The sequence below is a fragment of the Belonocnema kinseyi genome, chromosome 6, assembly GCF_010883055.1.
Source record: "Belonocnema kinseyi isolate 2016_QV_RU_SX_M_011 chromosome 6, B_treatae_v1, whole genome shotgun sequence".
Classification (NCBI taxonomy): Eukaryota; Metazoa; Arthropoda; class Insecta; order Hymenoptera; family Cynipidae; genus Belonocnema; species Belonocnema kinseyi.
Genome location: NC_046662.1, coordinates 96,554,502 through 96,578,422, shown reverse-complemented (window position 1 = coordinate 96,578,422; position 23,921 = coordinate 96,554,502). Strand labels below are relative to the sequence as shown.

The 23,921-nt window shown below is 29.8% G+C and overlaps 3 protein-coding genes across 8 annotated transcripts in view; 2 read left to right on the top strand and 1 right to left on the bottom strand.

The window, feature by feature from the left end:
• Positions 1-506, top strand: part of LOC117174181 (angio-associated migratory cell protein) — a 13,362-nt gene extending 12,856 nt beyond the window's left edge. For all 5 annotated transcript variants that reach the window (XM_033363025.1, XM_033363024.1, XM_033363023.1 and 2 more), the window contains one exon: positions 372-506. In XM_033363025.1, the coding sequence (XP_033218916.1) occupies positions 372-441 (70 nt within the window). In that variant the 3' untranslated portion in view covers positions 442-506. The remainder of the gene's footprint in view (positions 1-371) is intronic.
• Positions 507-514: 8 nt separating this feature from the next.
• LOC117174182 (UPF0598 protein CG30010) lies at positions 515-3,450 on the bottom strand. 2 transcript variants are annotated; one of them, XM_033363028.1, is made up of 5 exons: positions 3,296-3,450; positions 2,964-3,200; positions 1,986-2,034; positions 962-1,182; positions 515-860 (listed from the first exon to the last, which is right to left on the bottom strand). In XM_033363028.1, the coding sequence occupies exons 2-5, from the start codon at positions 3,138-3,140 to the stop codon at positions 615-617; spliced, it is 693 nt and encodes a 230-aa protein (XP_033218919.1). In that variant the 5' UTR covers positions 3,141-3,200; positions 3,296-3,450; the 3' UTR covers positions 515-614. The 2 variants fall into 2 exon arrangements, with proteins under 2 accessions (XP_033218919.1, XP_033218918.1); XM_033363027.1 differs by having other exon boundaries at positions 2,964-3,450.
• A 72-nt stretch (positions 3,451-3,522) lies between these two features.
• LOC117175510 (katanin p80 WD40 repeat-containing subunit B1) overlaps positions 3,523-23,921 on the top strand; it is a 41,434-nt gene continuing 21,035 nt past the window's right edge. The window contains exons 1-11 of the mRNA XM_033365217.1: positions 3,523-3,870; positions 4,072-4,202; positions 6,884-7,228; positions 11,103-11,293; positions 11,393-11,543; positions 11,617-11,777; positions 11,877-12,001; positions 12,176-12,232; positions 12,736-13,285; positions 21,179-21,464; positions 22,787-22,966. Coding sequence (XP_033221108.1) covers positions 3,837-3,870; positions 4,072-4,202; positions 6,884-7,228; positions 11,103-11,293; positions 11,393-11,543; positions 11,617-11,777; positions 11,877-12,001; positions 12,176-12,232; positions 12,736-13,285; positions 21,179-21,464; positions 22,787-22,966 — 2,211 coding nt within the window. The 5' untranslated portion in view covers positions 3,523-3,836. The remainder of the gene's footprint in view (positions 3,871-4,071; positions 4,203-6,883; positions 7,229-11,102; positions 11,294-11,392; positions 11,544-11,616; positions 11,778-11,876; positions 12,002-12,175; positions 12,233-12,735; positions 13,286-21,178; positions 21,465-22,786; positions 22,967-23,921) is intronic.

Below are 23,921 nucleotides of genomic sequence, written 5' to 3'. Positions count from 1 at the left end.
TGTCCCGATGACTTGTTTTTCAACCTTTATATTAACTGAAGTAGAGCACATTCAATGTTTTGATATTATAACAAAAAACATTGGAGCCATTGTAAAAACAAGGTGATTCTTGAAATTCATATTTAAAAACCGCATCAAAATGATATGATGTAATGCCAAAAAATATCGTTTTGACGCCAGAAAAATTTGATAACATTATTTTATTAAAAAATTAAGAAAATATCTTTTGAACTAGACCTGATGGCTACACATAGAGGGCAGATTCGAGTTTGGTGTTAAAAAAGACATCACAAATTATATGCCGCATTTAACGATGTAGGTCACTTTTGTTGGTAAATGAAATCAATATTTAAATAAAAATCGTTTTTCAGAAGTGGCATGAAAGTTTTGACGACTTCCGATGACAAGACAGCAAGGATTTTTGAAATTGATATACACTAATGTAACTAGAAAATTAAAAAGGAAATAAATATCATTATGTTACGTTTTGATATAAATACAAAAAATCTGAAAGTGATTTCCAAAAATTTTATTAAATAACGTGTTATAGATAAATCAACAACTGTACAAAAATAGATTAAATCTTGCCTAATTGGCTAGTGGAAGGTATGATATCACAATTTATAGGAGAGTTTCAGCGTCTTGTCTTTATACCACTCGGTATCGAGATCGTATTTCTTATCGCGCCATAAGAATTGGGACGGTCCTTGTTCTTCTCCGTGTTTAAAAGAGAAGCGAGAGCTAAATTCAATCGCTAGGCTAGATTTTACAAGGCCAATTCCTCCTAAACCAGTTGGGCCTGGATGATAAACTCTGCCAGTTTCTGTATTCATAAAAATCTTTCCTGGTTCAAAAGGAACCTGGAAAATAAATTCAGATTCATCGTAAAATTATAGCAGTGGTAATTCATCAAATATATGTACAGCCATTATGAATAATGAAAGTATTCAGAGTTATTTACTGTTAGTAAGTCACCAGCATGACCGTAACTGAAAAGGTCTTCCATCGATTGAGTTTCCGGGTTAGTTTTCTTGATCACGTGAGTGAAAACTATTGGGAGGTCGTCGCATCTTACGAAATTCCGTTCACGACCACATAATGAAACAAATGGAAAATTTTCCAAATAACGTCCAGTGTCGTTCAGCCGAAGCCTTCGATAGAAGAATACAAGAAATTTTTTATCTGAAATATTCACACACTTTTCGTAAAGTTATAATCGAAAGGATATTAGAGTTAGATGCTTCTAAAGTATATGTAAAAACGTTTAAAAAATAATTTAAAACTGATATTTTTATTTGTTTTCATACACTGTATGTACACATTTTTAACCGATTTGAGATACATATCTAAATGAAAACATCTAATTTTTTTACACCGATTTAAACTATTTAATCTTTAAACAGAAATAAATAATATATATATAAATTTTACACACGTTCTGTGGCTATTGATATTGAAACCTAAGAAACAAAAAATAAAATAAAGCCACTTTACTCTTTAAAACTTTAGAGGGTGAATAATTTATGTTCTATTTTGAACGACTATCTCTGCACATATCTTAGTTTTGAAAAAGATCTGATAATATTTTAAGTTTTTAAATTAAATAATAATAATCATTAGGACCCTGTGCTTTTCGAAATTACTAATACAAAAGATGTTTAAAAATGAGTAAACAGAGGATTAATATTAAAAATAAAAATACTTGAAGCTTGGAACGTTAAATGAGTCTATATAAAAAGTTACGTCCATAGTTACACGATAAGGATCTGTTTTATATAATTAAGTAGATATGATTGTATATGCTTCTTGAAGATTTTTTAAAATTTTTGTACGAAACAATCCTATAAATGAATTGCAGAACAGAAATTATATTACAAATTTTATTAAAATTATATTAACTACAATATTGTTCCTTGTTACATTATAAAATCATATATTGTTAAAATCGACTCAAATGGCAAAAAATACTATAGTAAATAAATTACCTTTGAAACATGATGTGAAATTTTTTATTTTTGTGTCGTCGAGAAATAACTGAAAATTATAAGAATATTGATTAAAAATGAGTTTACCGTTACAATTTTTAAAAATAGCTTCTAATTTTCAAAGTATTAGAGTTCCTTCGATTTTTTAATTTTAGGAAATTTAAAAATCGGAGATACTTTTAGAAAACTTTAATTCGTAATTGTACCATCTAGTCTTCCGATTTGAATGTATCATCCATAAAGCACCTTTTTAATTTTTTGTTGAATGAAGGAAGGTACTATTTTTCTTTGAATTTCAGTTTTTTATTATGTCTTATAACAAATTACGACAGGCTAAATAAAAATCAGACTAAGTGCTAAATGTGATTTCTGTTCTTGGTTTTCTCTTTCATTGGGAAATATGAAAATCTGTCAACAGTTCGATGTTAGTTGGAGAGGTTATTAATCAAACTAATTTTTAGAATAAAATTGTAAGTAGATAATAATTAAAAAATAACATTTAAAATAGGTAAGTTTTCACTGTCACTGAAACTCCATTCTAAATTGAAATTTTTCTTATTTTACCTTCAGTAACATAGTTTTAAATAAAATAACAGAAATTTAAAATCAAATATACATGATAAGAATCAGTGGATGTTTAATTTGAACCAAAATCACTCGTGATGACTGGAAAATCTGAACTCGTTAATACACTACCAAAGAAAATTACAAACATTTCTGCAGGCAAGCTTTTCTTAACTCAAGAAAGGGAAGATTAAAAGTAAAGAGACAATTTTGGCAACATTTTAAACAAGAATCTTTCTAAATATTTGAAATAGTACTAATAAAATTCTAACTTCATAATTTCGTATTTCACCCTGTCGACCCTACTTATCGTATCAAATATCTTCAAGAAATTCAACGTCAGGTAAAGTAATGATTCATCGAATTGACAGGAAACTATTAGTATAATGAAACAATAAATTTTGAAAGTAATACCATTCCTTGATGATCGATGAAATAAAAATATTCTCGAACCCGAGGTTCAGGTGACTGTCCTTGTTTGTAAGTGCAACACGAGAGGCTGGGCGACCTAACCCCAAAATGCATTGACAGAGGCCCTTTCAACCCGATTAGGGATCGGGTGTTTTTGAGTAAATCTCTTTTAAAAATCATTGAATTTATTATTCAACTGGAAATAAAGATGTTCTAAATTTGTTTCTATGAGAATATAAACTGAAAAACGAGAATTATAATAGTACAATTACATATTTTGTTTATAAGGGGATCAAAACTATCATATTAAAATTTCAAGAGTTTTAACAGTTTACTCTGAAACGAGCGAAATTATAAATCCACACAAGAGTTTTATTTTTATATCATGACATGTACGTATACTTTATGCCACTTTTATAATTGATTGATATAATTTATATTGTGAACAGCTGACTTTTGTTGTTAAGGTCACGTGACTTTCGAGATTGCGATTGTTCGTGAGGTTTTTTGGAGTTCGATATCTCGAAGGACGCACTATTTCACAACTTCACACCGAACTGCCCCCACACACTGCCACACACGGACAAGTTAGTTTCAAGCTCACTTCAAGTCATAAAATACGGAAAGCGAAAGAGTCACAAAACTGGTGGGCATGCAAGACATCATTTTTTAAAGATATATCGTGAAAAAACAAAGCCATTGTTCGCTCACTTTAGAAAATGGTATGTTACTGAAAGACGAACTTCCGTGTGAAATCTGGAAAACTAGAAATGTCGTATATAAAGTCAGCCAAGAAAAAATCGTACATCTGCAGACGGACTCGAATTGTTGTTACTGCCAAATAAGTCCTTCGCGACGGAACTGGATGAGCTCAGAATGGCTTCGTCTACGAGAAGATCCTGGAAACTCCGTGAGTACTCGAAAATCCATTTAACCATTCTTTCCCCCATGTGGAACCTCTGTTCACAATATTTCTGTAAATTTTCCCTTCAGCCTTTGGCACAAAAGTTTACTAAAATACCTGCTGACAGGTACCATCAAATGAGAAAAACTGCATATAAAATTATTGATTTCTTTTGTGTTTGAATTTCGCAATTTGTTTATTTTCCAGAGGATTTTGTCGCACACACTTCCAATGTCAACTGTCTCGCATTGGGTCACAAATCGGGACGTGTTTTGGTCACTGGTGGCGATGACAAAAAAGTTAATTTGTGGGCTGTTGGAAAACAAAACTGTATTATGGTAAGTGGACAATATATATTTTATTTATTTGTAAAGAGTATATGAAATTTGCACATTTGATGTTGTTAAAAAGGAAAATACTGAGCATGTACAAAGAGTTTAGGTGAAATTTTGATTAAATACAATCTAATTTCAATATCCAGTTAGAAATTGTTACAATTAGACATAATATAAATAAACAAATCATGTATTGCAAATCTGGAGGCTTCTTTGTATTTAAAAAATTAATTTTCTACGTGGAATTAATCGGGATGGACTTTTTATGAGTCGTTTCTAGATTCACCCAAATTCGGCCAGCGTAGACCAATGTATTTTCAGCGAGCTCAGACAATTTCTTTTTAAAATTTTTAGTATAAAATACTATATCTGGGAAATTTAAGTGTCACTTTTGATATCACGTGTTTGCAAGTATAAAACGTTTTAAAATTCTTTGAAATCGCTGCAATTCCAAGTTAAAGTCATAGTTTTATTAAACACTTTAAATGTTAAATTATATTCAAATTTGATAGCCAAATTCAATTATTTATTCACTTTTGAAACCATAATTCTAAAATCGTTTTTTTAAGGCCCTCAATCTGAAATTGTTCAGTAGATTTGAGGACTTTACCTAGAATAAGCTAATTTTTAAGTCTCCATTTTAATTGCATGAAATGCACATTTTTCGTAATTTAAACTGATATAATTCTTATCACTGAACAGTATAAGTAAAAAATGTATTTCCTGTCCTTCATGAAAATGTCATGGACTAATTCCAAATATATTCGACATCTCTTTTTAAATAAAGTTTAAGTACTGCGTGTTATTAATAGAATTGGCAGAATCCAAGGAAGCAACTGCTTTTTTCGCAATTTTATTATATCATTCGCGTGAAAATGAACCACTGAGTACATAATGAGACTATTCACCTCATTTTCAACTTCCTTAATTGTGAAAAATATTTCTAAGATGGGTACGCTGCGCAAAAAGCTGGAAAGTTTGTGCAAAATATAAAATTTCATGAGGTTTAAAAATACGGGAATATCGGGGCATTTCTATAAAATTTAGGATCATTTTGGGAGCATCAAGGTCAGGAGATTGTTGTGTGAAAATTTGTAAAGGAACTTTTATTCTTGTACACAATTTATAAAAATGTTTTCAAAGTTAGTCTCTCGTAAATTTTAATCGGGAAACCTGGTAAACGAACCAATCGATGCATCTCCTTTCAAGGAAAACAACTTTTCTACGTACATTAACATTGATGTCCAAACATATTCAATGCCAGGAGTGAACTTTTCCATAGTCATTTGAATACTTCATAGTTTTTTTAATATTAATATTTTGTAATTTTAACAAACTCTATTTATGGATTTATTATAGAAAAAATATTTTTAAGTTTCATATAGTGATACTGAATTATGAAAATTAGAATATCTATCAAAATGAAGTACAGAAATATTTCTTTTTTAGAATTTCTGGTCTGGTATTATTCGGGTTCCCATGTACTCTATTTTGTTGTTAGCTAATATGCACTATTTTCATAAGTTGCCCCTCATACTGAACATAATTATTTATTCTATTAAAATTTGGTAAAATCTTGTTCGTGTCTAAACAAGTTTTCTGCTATATTACAGATTTACATAGGAAATAATTGTAATTGAGTCGATCAAGTGATTTTAGAAGGAAAATTCATTGATAACTTATATACATATTTAAGAAAATAGAAACCGTGTATTTAAAAATCTTTGTAGAGCATCACACAATTCGAGACCTCAGAACGACAGACTGCTATCTTCGATTTTACCAATTTTACAGAAGAGGTTTTTCAAAATTGGGTAGTTCGTACGTAACAACTTTTATTAATAACGAGTATAAATTTTTTATCTGTTTTCAGAGAGCATGATTAGAAGATCGATACAAAATTTAACTTTCAGAGTGCTAAAACTTTAGATTAAAAAATATTTTAATTTTTAATAAAACTTTGTGGCTCAAAAGTTGACCATCATGAAAGTTAAAAAAAAATGCATTTCACGTGAAATTGCTAATTAATCAATTTCTAATAATGTCACAAAAGGAAGGGTCATATCGTTGGTTACAAATTCAAGTAATTGTAATAATTAGTCTAGAGATTGTATTTTTTCAACTATGACTCCTTGTAAAAATAAATTGACCCTGCCGAGCGAAAAGCAAAGAGAATATAAAAACCAAAAACTACTGCTATGCGTAACGAATTAATTACACGTCCAATATTTAATTTCGTTTCAGAATTTTATTTTCGAATTTTCGTCAACTGACAATCAAATGTTTTAAAATAAAAATGAGATCCGACAAATCAGTTCCTTTCACATAGTTAAATATTTTGTAATCATTAATATATATTCGATGTTAGTAGTTTTCGTATGTCCTATTACATAATATCATTAATGAGTACCTTTAGGTATCCTAATAGTCAGTTTTCCAATGTTGTGCCCTTACAATTTTTATCACTATTTTTGTATTGAGAAGTAAGAGCTTTCAGAAATACAACCAGATACGAGTCTATATATTTAAAAATACGCTTCGGAACCTTCTTTAGATATAATAATGTTGATTTGTCATTGCATAAAGTACAGATTATTCAAAATCACGAGTGCCCGAGCTACCCAACTCTCTTCTATCTGTATACTAATTTGAATGATTGTATTTATCTATTAATTTTGTCGCAGAGCCTAAGTGGGCACACTACTCCAATAGAATGTGTGAGATTCGGTCAAACCGAAGACCTCGTATGCGCTGGTTCGCAAACCGGAGCACTGAAAATTTGGGACTTGGAGCATGCCAAACTAGCTCGTACATTAACTGGCCACAAATCAGGAATCCGCTGCATGGATTTCCATCCTTACGGAGAATTGCTGACGTCTGGAAGTTCAGATACTGCTATTAAATTGTGGGACATTAGAAGAAAAGGTTGTATATTCACATATAAAGGACACAACCGAACTGTGAACAGTTTAAAATTTAGTCCAGACGGGCAATGGATTGCCAGCGCTGGAGAAGAAGGAATGGTGAAGGTGAGTACTAATGTTTTAATTTTCAGATTTACCTTTTATTTTGAAAATTGTTATTAATTCTTCATCTAGTATTATTATATGTGCGCTACAGCACGTGAGAGACGTTGCTCTGATTCAAATGTCACATTGTACCATTTCAATCTCTTGAAATTGAATTTTTTTTATTTGAAAGACATTGAATTTGAACTGTTGTTAAATTTAGAACATTTTTTATATTTAAAATACTTCAATTTTGTTTGTCTATTTATTCAACATTTTTCAACCGTGACTCCTTCCTTTTTGTATTTTTTTAATTTTTAAGGTTTCATTTTTATCTGTCATATTTTCATTGTCCTAAATAAATCAAAAATTGTTCATTTCAAACTCATAATTGAAAATTTTGGAATGTTCAAATTCTTGCATTTTAAATAATAGATTATTAGAGGCTACAAAATTATAGAATAAAATGCAAAGTTATTAAATTTTAAACGCTTTGAAATTAGTCCACTTTTAAATGATTAAATTAATTCATTCTCAGTGTTAAATGATTCTTACTGAAATTATTAAATTTTCAGACCTGCGAATAAAAATTGATTAATTTGTATGACTTCCTCTTTAAAAATTAACAATTCAAAATATTTTCATTTGAAATTATTCAATTATTGATGCGTGCATTTGGTCAGTTTAGAAACTTATTCCTTTAAAATTGATCAACTGCACCAATTTAAAATACCGCTGCGAGGTACTATGGGTGTATTCATTATGAACGTATTTATTTGTGCACATTTGATGAGCACTTTGCTTCTTTATGGGCATCAAATAAATTTGCTTCCTCATAGAGGGAGATTCTAAATCTACACTAGGAAATTAAAAAAAAAGATACAGTTTCAATAATCATGTATGGCAATTATCTTATCTGACTTCTTTCAAACTGCCATAAGAACTTATTTTGTTGTACTGATTTCTGATAAACCGAAAATGTTATTTATAGAAAGAGTCCCCCAATAAAGGATGGTTCGTTAATAGGCTAATTCTAATATTACGTAAATAAGTTTCTCCCGTATAAAAAAGACGTGTTTATAATATATAATTCGACATGGCTTGAAGATGACAAAAAATATATCAGATACAGTACTGTAGTATTCCTAATATCTACAAAGTCTTTCTCACATGAACAAAATAAATAATTCTTTTTAACTTCATGAATCGGTATTAATAGGTCGTAAATGAATCAATAATAGGTCGATCAATGCGTCTTGAAATCGCAACCGAATACATCAGATGTATTGTTATATTTAGAATATTAAAGAAGTTTTTGTCATGTAAACAAAGTGAACAGTTTTTTTCACATTTCCAAACTCAGTAAAAAACTGCTTCCAATTGGTTTATGTAGATCACAAGGTGGCTGCTGGACCGGGAAACCGGAAAATGACCAGGAATTTGCTGAGACCGGGAAATAACAGTGCATTTTTTTTTTTGAACGGGAATTTTTCAAAGTTTTAGAAGCAAAATCTGTCCTATTTCGATTTTAATTCAAAAATAATTTATTTTAGATTTTTATTTTCAAGTGTACATTTTTTATTTAAAGGATTTAAAACTGCAGTCTTGAAGATTTAAACAATTGAAAATTGAAAGCGTTTGATATAGAAGATTGTGGATAAAAAACATTTGTGTTTTGTCAATTGTAAATATAAATAAATAATTTTTTTAATAGTATCTGTACTTTAAGCATTAAAAAGTGAACAATAATTTATTTGAAAAAGCGATTCTAAATACGTTCAGAATTTAAGAATTTCCCGATTTCAACGTTAAAACTTAAACCTTTTGAATTAGAAAGTCTTAGTCATTCAGAAAATATAATCGCTCGATGGAAACTTCATAAACGATTTTGTGCATAAAAATAGCTCCATAATAATATATTTGTAATTAAAGGCTTTTATTTACTTTAAAAGATTTTTGCAGTCTAAAATATTCAATTTTTAATTCATTCAATTTGATATTTTTAACTTAAGAAAAATAATAGCTATTTAATATTTAGCAATATTTCACTGTTCATTTAAAACGAGTAAATTGAAACCAAATATTTAAAAGTAAACAATTTGAAACTGAATTGTTTGGCATAGAAAGCCTTGAATCGTTAAAATTTCGAAGAACTTATTATTTGTAGAAAAAATTTGAAATAATTTAAACGAAGTGTGTGTATCGACAAAATTCGGCTATACGTACTAAAATTTCGGTGCATAGCCACAGCCTAAGCTAAAACAAAATGTCGATTTGTGCAGATTTCAAATCGAAAATTTGGAAGCTTTTTAAGATTTGTGAAAAGCTTCAAAAGAAAAAAAATTGTTCTTAACATCCCTAGGAAAATTGAAAATATTTTTCATTTTGAATAATTATTCTAAGAGAATGTTTAAAACTATTTTAAAACATTTTCAAAATTGTCAAAAGAGAATCTGGAATATTTAAAATCATTTTTTCTTAATATCTTTATAAAATCCCTCAAATTTAAAAAGATTTCCTTAAAACCTTCCAAATTTTTTTTTGTCAATTTTAGAAACCTATTAAAATATTTAAAAATATTCTCTTAAAATAATTTTCCAGCATGAAAAATTATTTTTCATTTTTCTAGGAATCTTAAGAACATATTTTTTTGTTTTGAAGACTTTCATAATTCTTGAAGAGCTTCCACATTTTTAAATTGAAATCTACAAAAATCTGCATTTTGTTTTAAATTAGGCTTGGCTATTAACGCCGAAATTTTGGTATGAATAACCGAATTTTTTCAGCAAATATGTCTCGTTTGAAATGTTTGAAATCATTTCATTTTTTAAATTAATTTTAAATAATTAAAAAACTTCAAATTACTAAAATTTTGTTCTACACGTAACAAGCAGGATTTTCTAAAAATTGTTGGAAAGTTCTAGATTTCTCAACATTTTAAAATAAAATTGTAAAGCTTTTTAAGGATGTTTAAACTATTTAAAATGAAAATGATTGAACTTCTAATTTAAGAAGTGGTCAGTTAAAAAACAATGGTGTTTTTCCATTTTTAATGTTTCTAGCTTAAAAAATTGTAATATATTATATATAACGTGAATTTATGTTTTTGTTACTGTATTTGCATCTTTGAACTCTATAATTTATAAAAGTTGAAAATTCTAAATTTGGCTGTTTATCTGCATTTCATTTAAAATTGTTCAATTGAAAAGTGTTAGTACCTAACTTCCATTTTATATGCGTAGATTATTGAGCATTTGAATCTAACATTTTTTAAATTTAAAAACTTTAAAACTTCAATTTTAAATAATTTAAAGTTCAAGAATTCCATTTTAAGTGCTTTAATTTGTGGTTTATTTTTTATTACTTCAAATGGAAAAAAGTTTAGCTTTAGAGTTAAATTTTGTTATTTTATTGACCGTGAAAAATGTTTGCGAACCAGGGGAAAACCTGGAAATGACCGGGAATTTTATTCTTCGATTAAAACGGCCACCCTGAGCTTAAAATCAATTTATATTTCACATTTCCAGGTATGGTAAACAGATAAAAATCAGACACATTTAAAAAAATGCATTTTTGAGTTCCTAGGGTCGAATTATATTGAAATATGTCAAAAGAGTAGATTTACAAATTTAAGTCATTACAAACTTCTCTCAATGCGGAAGCAATTATCATGGAAACGTCAACATGACATTAATCATCAACAGAGCACATGAGAATGACAACTGGAAAGGTCCATATGAGGTTGGCACTTTTCTACATAGAAAATAAAATATTCCAAATGCTATCTTAAAATGTTCCTTATCCGCTTGTCATTATCATGCCTTCAACTAATTATTAATAATTAATTCATTTTTTCTTACACTAATGTCCATGCTCCCTTTAAATTGTTTTCCAGTTATGGGACTTAAGGGTAGGTAGACAATTAAGAGAGTTTTCTGAGCACAAGGGACCAGCAACGACTGTAGAGTTTCACCCTCATGAATTTCTATTGGCAAGTGGAAGTGCTGACAGAACTGTTCATTTTTGGGACTTAGAGTCGTTTCAGCTTGTTTCTTCGACTGAACAAGGCAATTCTTCTCCTATTAGGTGATTCAAATTAGTTCATTTCATCAAATTGCTTTTAAACATTCTATGATTTGTTGTTAATATCATTATTAATGATTCATTAATGCTTGTTTTCTCTAGGTGTCTCTATTTCAGTCAAGGAGGGGAATGTCTTTTTGCTGGTAGTCAAGACGTCCTGAAAGTTTATGGATGGGAACCAGCCAGGACTTTGGATACAATTCCGACAGGTTGGGGTAAAGTGCAAGATATAGCAGTCGCTCAAAATCAGTTGGTAGGTTCTATTGGACTAAATTCATTGAATCTTTTTTTTTCTGTTACTAACTTTCAAAATTATTAATTTATAGATCGGAGCAAGTTGTCACATGTCAAATGTTGTTCTCTACGTATGCGATTTAAAGAAAACAGCACCGCTTGGAGACATGTCCAGTGGTTTATCTTTTAGCCATGGAAACTCTTTAAGAAAAAGTTTTTCTAGGGAAAGACCTCCGGATCTGAAAAAGCACACGTAAGGCAAAAAAATTACAAATTTATAAAAAAATTACCAAATTGATTTCAGTGAATATCAATTGAATACTATTGCATACTGTTCTTCTCTTTCTCACAGACTAGATGTGAAGACCATTGAAGAAGTAGCAGACAAGTCAGGAACTGATCCTGAAGACGAGGTAACGCTAGCGGAAATACCAAACGTTTCTGATTACCAAGACATCTTCCAGCCGAATCGTTCACGTGAGTAAAATTGAAATAAGAATAACAGTTTGCACACGTTTATACATGTCTGTCTTGAATGTGCAACACGTTTCGCTTGTTGTGTTAACAATAATGAATGTAAATGCTTCATATAATCTGATGCCTACGGATCTTGTGTTTTTGAATGAGCATGTTGCGCATGATATGTTTCAGTGTGTCGCACACCACCTCCTCCAGATACCGAGGCTTTCCTGGAGCCTCAAGCATTAGGTAAGTTACTTAGTGTGTCGAACGTGTCGACTGAGAGAAATTAATTTAGGTTTTCTACCAACTGATTCGAGAATCAACAAAGACTTCAATTATGTAGTCTGTCAAAAAAGGCCATGGGCTAGGGCGGTACGGTGGCATGGATTTTGTCTTATCATTACAGAACACGTCACTTTTAACTTGCACAGTTTTTATCCTTGCTTGTCAACTCTGCAATTGAAAAAAAAAACAGTAATGAAAATTAAAACTGAGTGGCAAATGTTTGGGTAGCCTTAGGCGGCCTGAGGCCAAATCCCAGTTCTAAAGATATTAATAAAATATTAATGAAAATTGAAATAGGGCGATACATTTGTGGGTGGCCTAGGGCGGCCCGAAACCTAAATCCGCCTCTGGTTGTAAATATATTTGTCAATAGGCTGTGGAATGGAAATTTATACAAATATCTAACTTATAGAAACGGTGACAGGCTGGTTTTATAATAAATAACAATGATCTTTTTATTTTAGATCCGACACAACCTCAAATCCTTCGAAATTTGTCGAGCTCAATGTTAGACTTAGACAAGGATGAAGCAGAGGAAGAAAGCAAATCTCCATCATCCTTACCCCCACCTCCAATCCTTTCGTTGTCAAAACCTGTCCCGGTACGTGCTCATCCCATCAAATCATCTCCTCCTTTGCATAGAAATGTGATAACTTCCACGAGTCAAATTAAAGCTAATCTTCAGGCAAGTAGCATGTCTGCTAGTAGAAACTCTAAAAATTTTACTCCTATCCCACCTTTGCGGCAGAGTATCACCCCAGTTCCTGGAAAAAAGAATATTCCTAGTATCGGAAGTTCAGTGCATTCGCATGTTGCACCCCAACCCCTCGGTCCGCAGAGATCGAATTCTACACTCACGCCGAGAGTAGCGCCAATGGCGGCTGTGGCGCCTGTGATGGACGATGGCAAATTGAAAAACCGTGCCCCTAGTCCGGACTCTCCAAAACAGTACCTGAAGAGGCAAAGCAGCTGTAAGGAGGGAGAGCAGGGCTACGAGAGTGATTATCCTGTACAGTAAGTAGAGATCAATGGCTCAAATTAATTGATTGAACATAAAACGGTCCATCGTTTAAAATTATGAGTTAAGACGAGAATGAAAACTTCTTTTGTTCATGCTGTAACATCACGATTATTCCTTATTCAGCTACCATTCTAATCTCTTCAAGTAGTTTAGAATCCCAGCTTTGAATTTCTCACTGAAGATTTATTTTTCAAACTGGGATACTCTTTCCACTATGGAAAATTAATTTCCATTAAAAATAACTGTTTTTCAAAATAATAACTGAAATAAAATGTATTTCTCAGGGATTTCTTTGTTAAAAATACAATTTCCTAAATATTCTATAAACTTGAAGTTTAAGGAGGTTGATACAGAAGTCAGCAGTAATGCAACACTATTTTTGAACTGAATTCACATATGGGTTATTTCTCCACATATGGGGCACTTTTTAAAAAAGAAAATTTTCCAATTATATTTGTTCAACATTTTATTTGGTACTTAAAGTTATATTTAGTAGTACAAAAAAGAGCTGGTAAAAGTATTCACGCTAACTATTTATTTGTGGAACTACTGGAGAATTTCGAGTTAGTACGTTTTTAGGGTGGCCATCCACCCAGGAGAGTCGGGAGAAACTTCCACTAGGAGAAAACCGGGAGATTTCCCGTATTTCATAATTCGTACGTTTTTTAATTTTGGAAAGTTCCCAATGTGAAAGCATATGATTTTCAAAATGTTTAGAATAATTAAAATATTAAGTTTCATCATATTTGGCTCAATACTTAAAATTCTGTATTTTTGAACGGTGAAAATGACAGGGATTTACTTTTGGACAGAAATCACACTTTTTAGTAAACAAAATTTATCTAGTCGTTTTGAATTTTACTTAATACTACATTATATGATACTTATTAATAATATATTTATCGTCTTTAAAATTTATATAATTTTAATTCAAAGTTATAGCTTTCAATGCGCTATTCTTAAATAATTTAATCAGAAGCCTTGAAGTTTGAAATGTACAAAAAATTAAAATTCCCAAAATTTTGTAAAAACTCTACATTTAATGTGGTGTTTTTACTTTTTACAGTTGGAAGTTCACTATTTTGAACGCAGTTATTTTACAGGTTTTGGTACAATTACAAAAACGAAGTGGATATTTACAAAAAAATTTTTTTTTACAGTGTGGTTACAATAATTGTAGAGTTCTGAATTTACATGTTAGATTTATATTTCTTAACCTATTAAAAAAATTTTTTTTATTTTTTTTTAATTTTCTAAATTTTGAAAAGCATATAGCTTTTTAAATTTGTATCGAATTTAAAAATGTCATTGGAATCATTTTCAAGTCTTTTTGCTGTATATCAGAAAATTTTACAAAAATTTCTAAAACTCAAAAAAATTTTATTCAAATTTTGAAAAATCTCTAACTTTTTGAATTTTTGCTTAATTGAAAAATTTAACTTAGATAGTTTCTAAATATATTTGATATCTAGGGACGAATTTAAATAAAATTTACTAATGTATCAAAAAAATATTTTTTCGATTTTTCTGAACAATTTCAAAATTTTCAAAAGTATATAACTTTTCTAATTTTCGTTGAAATTGAAAATTTTATTTTGATAATTTGCAATTCTTTTACCCATCTATAAGAAACTTTGACAAAAATGTCTAAAATTTGAAAAAAATTTAGAATTTTGAAAATGCTCCGTCACTTTTATTGGTGACTATAAATTTGGTCAGTTTAAAATGAAGTTGATATGCATTTAAGTTTCAAGGTTCTGTAGTAGAATTTTTTTATATTTTTAATGTTTCCGATTTTAAATTACTATTTAGTTTAGAAGTTTGTTGAGTATGATTCAAATCATTCTTTGATTTTATAAAAATGTGTCTAATTAGCTTTAATGCCAAATTAAAATTTCCTTATCGAATTACAATTTAAAATTCTAGAATTACAGAAGGTTTTACTTTGAAAGATTTTATTTAGTTTTTAATATTAAATTGTCCTGATTCTTCAATAATTCAAAATAAAATCCTTTACTTCGTAGGGCTTCGATTTAGAAATGATACAATTTAATTCCTTTTTCTTATTAAATTTTCCAAAAACTTTCGATAGTTTTTTCAAATTTCAGAAGCGTATTAAGTAATAAAGTAATAAATAAATTCAGAAGTGTAATAAAAAGCATGTCTGTATTTTTCTTTATTAGACACAAAAATTTCCTTATCCTACTTATATAATTTCAAGTCAGTTGATTTCTTGCAAAAGGGTTCACTGATGCTTATCGATTTCTGCAATTTATCATATATGTAAAAACTGTGTTTTACATAGAGTTAATTGTTTTCTAAACCGTGAGGAATCACTAATATTTTATCAGTAGAACCGGGAGAAAGCCGGGAGACGAAAATGTAAAAAAATAGTGGTAATAGTTTTCCATATTCCTCAAACTAAGGCTATTATTCAAACAAATGAGGCAATACAATGTTTAACAACAAGAAAGAAACAATAATGATGTAATACCAAATAGGAGAAAAGAACATTCTTTTCATAACGAATAAAAAAAAATAATATCAAAACGTTAAAATATTTGTGTTATATTCACTGGTATTAATATCTCCGTGTATAAAGTAAAATTATTTATCTAAAAACCTTACTTCTCATTACCTTTTTGGCAAATATTTTTCTACAAAGGGGGAGGGTAATAGTTTATTATTGGTTTTCCCTGAGAATAAAACCAAAAGTGAGGTTGTTCATCTATGGGTATTAGTTCAATGGTAAAGAACAAAGAAAGTCTTCCTAAATACATATATCTAAAATAAAAGGTATCCCAAAATCCGTTGGCAAATGGTTTCATCCCGCTTTAATTTATATTTTTATAATTTATTCATTTAGTTTTTCCCCAAAAGATGTACGTTATTGCCAATTAAGTCGTCGAATACTATTTTATATAGTTACTTTTACGTTTCTTTTTTTTGTATTTTCCTTAGTGCAATGAAAGTTCTTAACTTTTTACATTCTGATCAAGATAAGGTATTAGATTTGTGTAAAATTTGCCCCCCCCCCCCGTTTTTGTCAGATGTCCACGTTTTGAGACCCCCTGAATTCGAAAACAGTTTTTTACGAATATGTCTGTCAGTGTGTCTGTGTGTGTGTCAGTAGATTTTTAGTTTTGTAAGCACGATAACTTTCGAAAGAATTGACAGATTGGATTGGTCTTTGGAATACTCTTTAAGTATCCTAAAATAAAGGTCAAGTTTGTTAGTCAGCGGTACGGATATTCATAGTATTCAAACAGGCGAACAATGTATCCTAACGACTTTTTTCTATAAAACCAAAATTTACCAGAGTTATAGTATTTAGAAAATTCCAAAAAACAGGAAAATCAACATTTTTGGCCAAATAACGCACGATATGAAAAATGCAAGAGATGAAAAATGTTTATTTTTTAAAGCCCTACAAGATTGTTATAAAAACTTTTGAATTTTCTCGAAAAATCGAAAATTCAAATTTTGTCAGCATAAAAAAATAATGGAAAATCAAAAATTACATTTTGTGGTAAACCTGCGCAATTTGTTTTCAATAACTTTTTTATAGACTGTAAAGAAAATCTATTAAATTTTACATCTCTGGTGGATGCAAATAAAAAGACCCTCGTTAATCGGAGTGACTTTACGAATCTGTTGTGATATTCCAATTCGGCCGATAATTTTAGACGCGAAAATGTAAAATTCATTATGTGAAAGAATAAAATGAAATTGATCAGGGCGACAGGTTTCGAACACTCAAAAGCTCAAATTTTGTACAATTTCATAGATTGAAGAAACACAAGCCGGATACGTTACCACTTACCTAAAACACATAAGATACTATGGGTATTTTTATGTTTAAATATTCCGTAACAAAAATATGAAATATACGTTTTTAATAACCGCATTTTTTCTGTTCCAATAGCAGAAAATGTAAAAGGCAAAATAGGAATAGCTCGAATTTGGTCTATTTTTGTGTAAAAGCTGTCAAAAAACTTGAACATAGCTGTCAATCTCCTCGTATTAAAAATAAAAATGCTTCAAAATTGAAGGATGAAGGCAACGATAAACAACGAACACGAGAGACGCTTTCGTATTTAATATTATTTGATTAATTATTCTAAATTTTAAATTAATTATAAATAACAAATTTTACAGTTTCCGCCAGGGTAAAATTAAAGATCTTTGATAAAATTAAAAATCTCGATGTAATTTTCAATTACAGGAAAGTGATCTTACCGACACATGGTATTTTTACACGCTGCGACTGAATTTTCTCTTCTGAATATAAAGTTCGTGCGAGGGGCACATTCTAATCACAACTTATGTTTTTTAATTTTTTTTTCGTCTCATGTGTGGGTTTTCAAAAAAATTTACTTTGTTTAAATGTTTTAAATGCTATTTTTCACGAATAAAACAAAACACAGAACTATCAAAACATTATTCATGACAAATATATCTAATTAACCTTGTTTGTTGAAAAATCATTTCGTTGATTGAAAATTTCTTTAAAAATTCAAAATTTTGGTTGAAAATTCATTTATTTGATTGAAAATTATTTGTTTTAATGAAAAATAATTTTTTAAATAAAAAATTTAACTATTGTATTGTTTAGGGAAAATACACATTTTTGACAGACATTTAATTTTTTTACGTTCTCATCATTTATGATTGAGAAAGTATTAGAATTGTTGGAAATTAGACATTACAATTTTTCAACGGATCTCTACGTTTCGAGACCAACTAAATCCGAAAATGAAGTTTTAACGATGGCATATGTCTGTCTGTTCGTCCGTCCTTCCGACCGTAAACACGAGAACTCTTGAAAAAAATTAACGGATCAAAAAAATTTTTATCACACTTTTTTTAGGTCCTAAAAGAAAGGCCGAGTTCATTAACCAGCCATTTTTGATAAAAATTCAAAAAGTGAGCGCATTATGAAAATGTTTGTGACCACTTTCTTTCTGAATTTGAAAGTTCTATGCACGGATATTTATAGTATTAAAAAGAACAAACAATTTATCCTTTTGACTTTTTTTGATAAAAAGAAAATTCTCAGAGTTATAGCCAAAAAAGATCTACAATTTCTTTAAGAATACAGCTGTGAGAAACTTAATATTCGACTATACCTAATTAGGTAGATAATTCATAATGTGAAGACACATAAAAATACTGCTATCTAAAAGAGATCTTTTTGATAAAGTTTATTTCAAGCATTCCAAATGCAAAGAACAAATATCCGAACGCGAAGCGCGAGATTCAACCGTCATGCGCCCTAGGCACGCTCAAACTTGCGAGCCGCGCGCGCAGAGAGCAATGAGACTGTGCCCGCAACGCGGGCAGATATTTTTTTCTTTAAAGTTGGTAAATGAGAAGTTATATGTTTTTTCTTCAGTTTAATACAAACATCGGCTATATCACACTTAAATTTATATAATAGCGATATTAATTATACCTTTTGAGATCAGTTTTAACAACATTAAGCATACAGTATAATATAGTTCATTATATATTTCCTATTGGGCTGAAAACTATATCTCGGGCTTGTGTTGAAATTATCCAAAAGCATTTTTTGGACACATAATTTTATTTTATTGTGATTTGCGTTGACAAAAATAATTTTTAGATCATGTTATGAGATACTAAAAGGAAGATTTTTGCCGATTTCTTTTACAATACAATCAATATTTTTGATCATTTTTTGCGACAATGAAAAGTTTCTCGGCAAGAAAGTGTCCTGTTTGTACATATACGATATTATAAAATATTTTGATTTATTTTATTTTTCTCGTAAAATTTGGATATAAGCATGAAGCGCATAATGCATTTTATTTTCGAAATAATATGTGCTCTGAATTTTCACATAACATATTTCTTGGTTAGAAAACACTAACAGTCAGAGAGAAACTCACAACATAGCATTTACAAAGTGTTTCCCCATTTCTCCGTTTTTCGTTTCATAAAAAAAAATGTTTACAATTTTTGTTAACAATAACTATGGGCGAAACCGTTTTTTAAAACCTTTCCTTTTTTGAAATAGGTCACATACGAAATCCTGTCAGACTCAAAAATGTAAATTGAAAGCTTTCAAATCTTGAAAGGGATGTTTGGAAAATTTTCAGAATAGAAAATAACTCATTTTACAAAAAGTCTAAACTAAAAACATTTTACTTTAAATATTAAAAAAAATTGAAATGATGAAATAATTCCAAATTCATAAATCAAATTTATTGAAGAAGATTATAAATGTGAAAGCCGTCTTTTGAATAAACTTACTGGTTTCTGAAAGGGAATATTTTGAAATTTAGAATATAATTGAAATAAATAGCTTCCATCTTCTGTTATCTTGCATGCAAATAAATTACAAGATTAGAAAGTTTAAAAAAGGTAAACCCAAAAGTGTTTAAATATGAAAAAAAATCTACTGGGAGGAAATAAAACAATTGGTAAATTTGATTGCAATATGTATTTTCTTTTGTTATTTCGTATTTTTTTGACATAATTGGAAGCACTTGGATGTGAAAAATTCCAAAGTGAAATTACAGAACAACATTTCAAACTGAAATTATAAATAAAAAATGGAAGGTAAAAGCAGTACTTCAACTTGAAAACCTTGAAATCATGATTCTTGAAACTCATTAAATATATTCAGGACTGTGAATTTTATTTTGAGGTTAGCTAAAAAACTAATTACACTTCAAAATATTGATATTGTCTTAAGTTATAAATGCTTTTTTATAAAAATTCTTTAACTGCTTGTACGCAAAATGCTAATATTCAATATAAATAGATTAAACTTATACTTCACGATAATAAATACTTAAAGCCTGGTATAAAATTGTAAATATTGATTTACTATTTTTCGTTATAATTATAAATTATATGTTCTATTGAAAAATTAAGATAATGTAAATAATATTATGTTTGTAAATATCCATAATCAAATTGGACATTGAACCTGTTTAAAGGGAATAATCATTTTTTATATACAGGGTGTCTACTCATCTGGGAAACATGAAAAACTTGGAATTCTCAAGAAATTTTGATATCCATGGTCATGGAATACTTCGCAAATAGTTTTAAAAAAAATCAGCGAACTATTTGGAAATGATTTGTTTCCGCAATTGCTCTTTATAATTTGAAGAATTTTAAAAATACTGAACCTGAAAATTCTTTCTCATGATAAGAAGGTTTTCCCACTATTTTCCACTTAGCGAAAAATACTTAAGTGACACAATAAAGTGGGGAAGTTGTTCGAATTTCAAATAATATATTTGTTTAAATACTAGTTAAAATGCTAAACATTGTAGTAAATTTAAACAAATGTCGATTACTTTATTTTAGAGAAAACTTTTTTTTTCAAATCACGTGTCGAAAATTCAATTAAAAACAATTTTTTTTATCTTTACACGTCACATTCGCTGATTTTATAAGAAAACAGAATATTAACAAAAATTCAACTTCTCCACTTATATACTTTCACACTTTGAAAGCTGATGAGACTCAAATAGTTTTACGATAGAATTACTTTCATAAATGATTAGTTTCATATTTAGTCTTGAAGTAAGAATAGTAAGAATTTGCAAGCTTTCAAGTTTATAGATAGTTTGATTAGACAGGCTCTTTAATTTGTACAATTCTAAAGAGTTTGCGCTATAAAAATCTAGAATTCTTAGGGAAATTTTTTCCGAATTTCAGTAGACACCCTGGTACTGGAAAATTATTGGATTTTTACTGGAAAATATTGAAAATATTTTGGAATTTCTTACGGAAACTTCAGTGGATATTCTGGTAGCACAAAAATCTTTTTAATGTCATAATTATTGATTCATATCACTGCATGAACCTGACAAGAAGTACAAAGAGTCTGTCCCACTATTTTTTAGGATTAACAACATAAGGCATAGCCCTTCGGATCCTGCGTTAAATAGGCCGAGTACAGCGCAGTCTCGATCAACGTCATTAGGTCGAAATTTTGTCAACTCGACGCCTTTGTCAGCTCGAAACATTTCAATTTCGAAGAAAACGAATAAAGCACAGATCGCCCCAAACCCGAAGACAGATTCGCGAATCGCTCAATTAAGGCCAACCATTAATAATACGGAGAAGGAAGAATTCGTACCCATGACAGCAGACAGGCCGTATGGCCTAGATATGGATACATTTTTGCCGGTAAGATTTTTAAATGCTTATTTAGGATTAAGATCACTTTAATTTGATTGAATTCAGTCATAATAGATTTTCAACTATCATTTAGGAAATTTAATTTTGAATAAATCAAAATTTAAATTCCTGTTTAACGCCTAACATTCAAATTTTCCTCATGGGGTTTGACAGTTTACAGATTTTTTGTAAATGTTTCTCGATTGGAATTTAAAAAAGAAAAAATTAGAAAAACGACAGAAAAAGGAAGGAAGGGTATTTTGAAGTTGACAGTTTGCCTTATTTTTCTTTCTTTTTTTTATTTTGCGGTTTTTAAATTCGAATGTATCCATTTGATGAATTTTTTTTTGACATAGTTCTAAATATTGAAGTTTTTATAAAGCTTATATGAAGCTTCGTATGACACAGACTATCGAAAATTTTCTTTCGATTTTTATCGTGTGGTATTATTTAAACTATTACTGATATGTTATTTTTTCGTTTTGAATCTTATAGGACTTGGAATTTTGTTAAAAAATTGTTTTTCTGGAAATATTTAAAAGATAATTGACTCGAGAATCCCAGCTGTTTCTATTCAAATTTTGTACTATTTTGTTAACTTTCAGGTGAGGGAGATCTTTTCCTTAAAAAATGAAAATTGACGTTTAAAAAAACGACAGAAGGTTTTACATAAGTCTACATTCAAAGATTATTTTTCTTTAAAAGTTCTCAAACTTAGGCTCTTGATACTTTTTTAACGCTTTATTTTTCAAAAGCAATCAAGAATACATTTAAAAAAATGTACTTACTTTATCTTAAGTATTATTTTGAGAAAAAATAATTTTTACCTGTATTATTCATATTTGAGTGCAAAATTTGGTAAATATGCGAGATAGAAAAAGCGCTAACAGATTTTCTTTTAGGAATTTTTGATGCGAATGATTTTGTTCGGGGTTTTGTGTGTCGTTTTTGCAAAAATTGTACATTATAGTTTTGGCTCCGTCCTCGTATGAAAGAAAATGTCCCACCTGTATTAGTTGAAATAATACCACATTTTATAGACGGTTTTCGACAACTTCTCGATAGGAGTAAACCTACTATTAGTTTTAGGAATTAAAATACTCATAGCTTCTTTAACATTTTTTTATATTAAACCTGGATTATATGCGTCGTCTTTCCTTCGAAATATACCATATTTCGTCGATCATCGACTATGTGACTTGATCATAAACCGTACGTCTGAGAGAAAATTATTCAGTGGGATTATTTCGTATTTGATAACTACAGTCTAGTTAGTTAATATTAGAGGGGCACTTAATATGTAATAATTTTTCTTCGTAAATGTTTTCCAGAGCAATTATAAGGCAACAACGGCGTTAGTGTATACGCAAGTTGGAGTACTTGCCGAAATGTCCGAAGCAGAAGTACTTAGTAGCATGATGCGAGGACACGAATCTATGATGGCTGTTTTAACGAGTCGACATCGGTCGCTTCAAATAATTTATTCGCTTTGGCACAACAAAGATCTCAAGGTAAGACATGGAAATTTATCTTAAAGTGAATCACGTATAGAAAAAAGTTTCCTGAACTTAGAAACATATCATTAAAAAAAAGGTGCCCTATGACCACGTTTCCTTTCGAAGTGGACGTGTCTCACTCGATAAGTAAGGGAGTAATGTGAGGAAGGAGGTACTGATTTTTTTTTAGATCGATCTAGAATTCTCGTGATATTTATTTAAATCACACGTTCGTTGTGTAATACTGCTCCGTCCCAAATTGCTGGTCAATTTCTCTAACGATCACCTCAAGTGAAGGGCCTCATAAAGTCGTCACTCTTCTTCATTTATTTCTTATAAACTATTTGTCTCCTGTGTTTCAATGGCTTCTTATGTCTATTCGAATTAGGACCTCATTCACACATTCTAACCATTCTTTCCAAGGTATGTATGTCTCTGGGCACACTGCTATTTACTTTTCGTCGATACACTTGTTTCATTAGTCGTTCATCTTTCATTCTCTCAATGAGCCCAAACCTTCTCAAAGAATTTGTTTCACATGTGCCAATTGGTATCTCCTCTACAACACTTTCTTTGAGGATTTTCTCATTGTTCACTTCATGTTTTGCCGCATATCATGCGCATGAATTTCACGTTAATAACGTTAATTTTACTCTTATCCTTTCTTTATAGTTCCAGGTCTCGCTACGGTACAGCACAGTCAGTATAAATATATAATTATGTACTGCCCTTTTAGCTTTACTTATAATATCTATCTCGCCACGATTCTAACCCACGTACCCTCACTGTCCGGAAAACCACACCTTCTTCGTCGAAGGCGGCCATTCTTAGACACATTCCCATGAATATAATGAATAATAAGTCTAAGTTTATATATATATATACAGTCTGTCAAGTTAAAGCGTGGGTGGCTTTACTCGCAGTCGGTAAGGTGTATCGACATGATTTTGGTGTCAAAATATTAAGAAGA